Source organism: Manacus vitellinus, unplaced genomic scaffold (assembly GCF_001715985.3).
Source record: "Manacus vitellinus isolate BGI_N305 unplaced genomic scaffold, ASM171598v3 scaffold_94_pilon, whole genome shotgun sequence".
Lineage (NCBI taxonomy): Eukaryota > Metazoa > Chordata > Aves > Passeriformes > Pipridae > Manacus > Manacus vitellinus.
The window spans coordinates 794,705-798,415 of NW_021940890.1; the positions used below are offsets into that span (position 1 = coordinate 794,705).

At 47.3% G+C, this 3,711-nt stretch overlaps 1 protein-coding gene across 1 annotated transcript in view; it reads right to left on the bottom strand.

Annotated features, from left to right (window-relative positions):
- Positions 1-361: 361 nt before the first annotated feature.
- Positions 362-3,711, bottom strand: part of KLHL28 (kelch like family member 28) — a 14,359-nt gene continuing 11,009 nt past the window's right edge. The window contains exon 5 of the mRNA XM_029965278.1: positions 362-3,711. This exon is cut by the window's right edge and continues 4 nt beyond it. Coding sequence (XP_029821138.1) covers positions 3,592-3,711 — 120 coding nt within the window. The 3' untranslated portion in view covers positions 362-3,591.

Sequence of the window (3,711 nt, forward strand, 5' to 3'; positions counted from 1 at the left end):
AAACAGTCTCTCTCCACCTTTGCTGTAGCTCCTTCAGTACCTGGAAGGCCACAGTCAGGAACCTTGAAGCCTCTCTCCAGGCTGGACAATCCCAGCTCTCCCAACCTTTCCTCAGCATGGGAATGTCTCATTCTGTAGAGCAATAATCCACCTTACAGTCAGTGTGCTCTGATCCTGTGTGTGCTGGAGCTTGTGGAAGTGCATTAATAGTAAATGAAAGCAGTGTGTGGGTAAAAAAAAAACAAACAAAAAAAGATATTTGCTCACAAACTGCCTGGAAAAACAGTGGGGAGAAGGGCCAGGAAGCATGGAAGTGTGGCAGGGATGGAGGTGGGAGCTCCACGACCAACCATCAGACAAGTGAGTTTTTCCCCAGGTTTATTTACTAAATGGTTTCACATTGAATGAAATAGTTACAACAAATACTTACAGAGCACAAGAGCAACACCTTGGGAACTACCAAAGACCCCAAAACACCTCACAGTTCTTTTCCTGTGGGACTCAAATGCCACTTTTGTAAACAAGAACAAACTCGGGACGTTGCTGCTGAAGAAAAAGAAAAGAGATGCACAGGTAAAACCACTCCACGGGCACAAACCACAGGGATCAGCTCTGACTCCAGGGCAAAGGAGTCTGAGTCCCATTTGGTACATTATTCTCTGTACAGTTATTAAATCCTGCTAAAAATCCTTGGGTTTAAAATACAGCACAGCTCATAAGGCAAAAAAGTAGGAATTATCATCCAGTTCTCTGCATTTCAGGTCAAGAGGAATAATTTAAGGCAAGTTGGGGCGTTTTGCATTGTTTCATACAGTGGATGGGGACTTACAGATGGGAACTTCATGGAAATAACAAGCTACCCCCCCAGAAAAAACCTGTCTGGAATGTGGACTGGACACATTTACCCCTCAAGAAATTCCAACTAGGTTTCCTGAAAGGAAAGCATTCCTAGGAAGAGAGACTGTCAAGCAGCTTAAAGATGAGTATCTTAACAAAAGCAGAAGTTCAGGAGCTGTTTGTGCACGTATAAACTCACTGCAACCCGTTGTAAAGTGCTTCACAGATAAATGGAGAGAGTCAGAACTGGAACTGGATGATAATTTGGAGTTGTTTTGACATCTTAGTTGAAGGTCCTTAATTTTTAACCTGCAGACAGACATTCCCATGAGATTATTGATCTTTATAAGCAGATTTACACTGATTGTTGTGTCTGATCCTCCTCTACCCAAAGCACTTCAGGGACAGGACAAGCAGCACCTGGATGGGAAATGGGGATGGCATGATTTTAAGGGACATGATTCCCTAAGAACTGCCCGTGGCAGAAGGTGGGATGAGATGGGCTTTAAGGTCCCTTCCAACCCAAACCACTCTGGGATTTAACAGTCCCACTGCCTGGGGAATGAGAATAAAACATTTGGCAGCTTTAAGTGCTTTGAATGCTGCCATTGAAAGATGTTTATACAAACAACCACCTGACCCATGGATTTCTTATTCTGGTCCATCCCTGGAAGTGTCCAAGTGTTTGGAGCAACCTGGGCCAGTGGAAGGTGTCCCTGCCCATGGCAGGGGTGGCACTGGATGGGCTTTGAGGTCCCTCCAACCCAAACCATTCCATGATTCCATGATTTCTTCTCCTCTCCACATAAAAACATGCAAATACAGCCATGCAGCTCCTCGTGTCCTACCAAGAGATGCCCTGGAATAACTAAATCAGGTTATTATTGCTATAACTGGAATCCTTAGTGGGTTAAATCAACAATTTCAGCGTTTTCAATGCAGTTTACCTTATATACATTTAAAGTCCTGCTTAATTCTACCAAATCTGAAGCAGACCTGAAGGATTTTATAGTCTCTGCAAAAACCTGTTATTTATGAGCAATGTTTTATGGTCAAACACTCTCCTTGACCAGTTCAATCTGAGTGTCCAGGATGGAAGAACAGGACCAGCACTGCTTCCCTGGCTGCAAGCAGCTCCACAGGAACTCAGGATAAATCCAGTGCACTCAACACCCCCCAGCTCAGCAGAATTATAAAGAAATGGCTTTTAAAGCAACTATTTCAAATATTATTGCACTGTCAAAAATAATACTATGTGGGCTTGAAAACCAAGGGGAAACAAACATTAATTTAACATGTTACAACAAAGGGAAAGGAACTCTGGAGGCAGAAAAACTCCTCAGTACCAGGCCTGGCAAAAGGCAGACAGAGAGCAACACAAATCCAAGGTAACTGTGGTCAGAGGACAACCCCAAATAGTCTAAATTAACTAAAATTCGATTTTAATTCTATTTTAAATAAAGGTTCTAATTCACAGCGTTGGGTTCTATCCCTCTGCCCCAGTTTTCACCGAGTTCTGGGCTGTCACACAGTGACACTGTGGTTGATCCCAGGGATGACTTCAGCCTCAGCAGGACCCGGGTTTGGGATGAGCCCTGGGCTTTGACCTCACTGCACTGGTGCTAAAGGCAAAAAACTGTGTGAAGAGCCCGAGCTGGGATCTCCCTGTTTGTGAGAATGGGAACAACAAACAGATGTGAAATAAAACCCCACTGCAGTACCCAGGGAGGAGCTCACTGTGTGATCCGGGACAGCTCCGCAGGCACGGGGGATGGAGCAAAGAAGGAACTGGAACAACCCAAATGTGTTTTATGCACTGAAACCAGGAACAGGTCCCTTGCCAACCCCACATTTAGCACCATTTGTAGATGGGAACACTCTGAGGAAGCAGACCATACATTCTTTAAAAAAGGAGGGAACACGGACACGAGTGCGCTCGGGGGGAGGAGGGACAGGCTGGGCTCTGGGGGTTGCTGTGCATCATGCTGGGAATGCTGCTGCTGGGATTTTTCCTTGCATTCCAACCGAAAACACGCAGCAAGATGAAGTCAGACCATCTAGCAGTCGTTTCTCCACAGAAAGAAAACGGGAGGGAAAGTTAAAAATGCAATTTCTCGCCATCAGACCCAAAAACGCCGTGAAGAGGCAAGAAACTTGCCCTGGAAATGTCCCTAAGGAGTTCCTAATGATCCTCCCAGCCCTCCTACCAGCGAGCAGGTAACAAAGGAGAGTGTACAGGCAACATCCTATGGCATTTATTATTTACAGACCTTGAGATACAGAAACAAGGCAGCCCTTGAGTTACTGGTCATAAAAAACCCATGAAGCACTGGCGCTTCCTCCATGTGCAGCCACAGCCAGGCACCACTCAGCAAACCCTGCACTCACACACACACTCACACAGCTCTCACCCCAAGCACAGTAAACTTCATATTCCAGAGGAGGCAGGAGGAAGAGAGGAAAGCTCTAGAAAGGGTTAGATGGACAAGTTTCCAACCGGATCCCAGGCGTGGACAGTGCTCCCTAAACCCCACTGCCGCGGACAGGGGGCCAGCTAAAGCCAGCTGGTGAAGCAGCTTTCCATCCCTTTGCTGCTGAAAGAACAAAGGCCAATTATGGGAAGAAAACAAATCCTCATTTTGATCCCAACCTCGGCAGGTTCCTCAGCTGGCAGCTCCGGGCCCGCGGCAGGATCGTATCCAGGCAGCTCCGGCTCCCTCTCGGCAGCGGGGCGGCGGGCGGGTCCCGCCTCCCTCAGAGCGCGGTGAGGCCGAAGTTGCAGCGGCAGTACATCATCCCCGCGGAGTCCAGCCACGTGTCCGAGATGGGCTCGTACCTCTGCACCGTGTTCAGGTAGGAGGAGCCCGAGTGCCC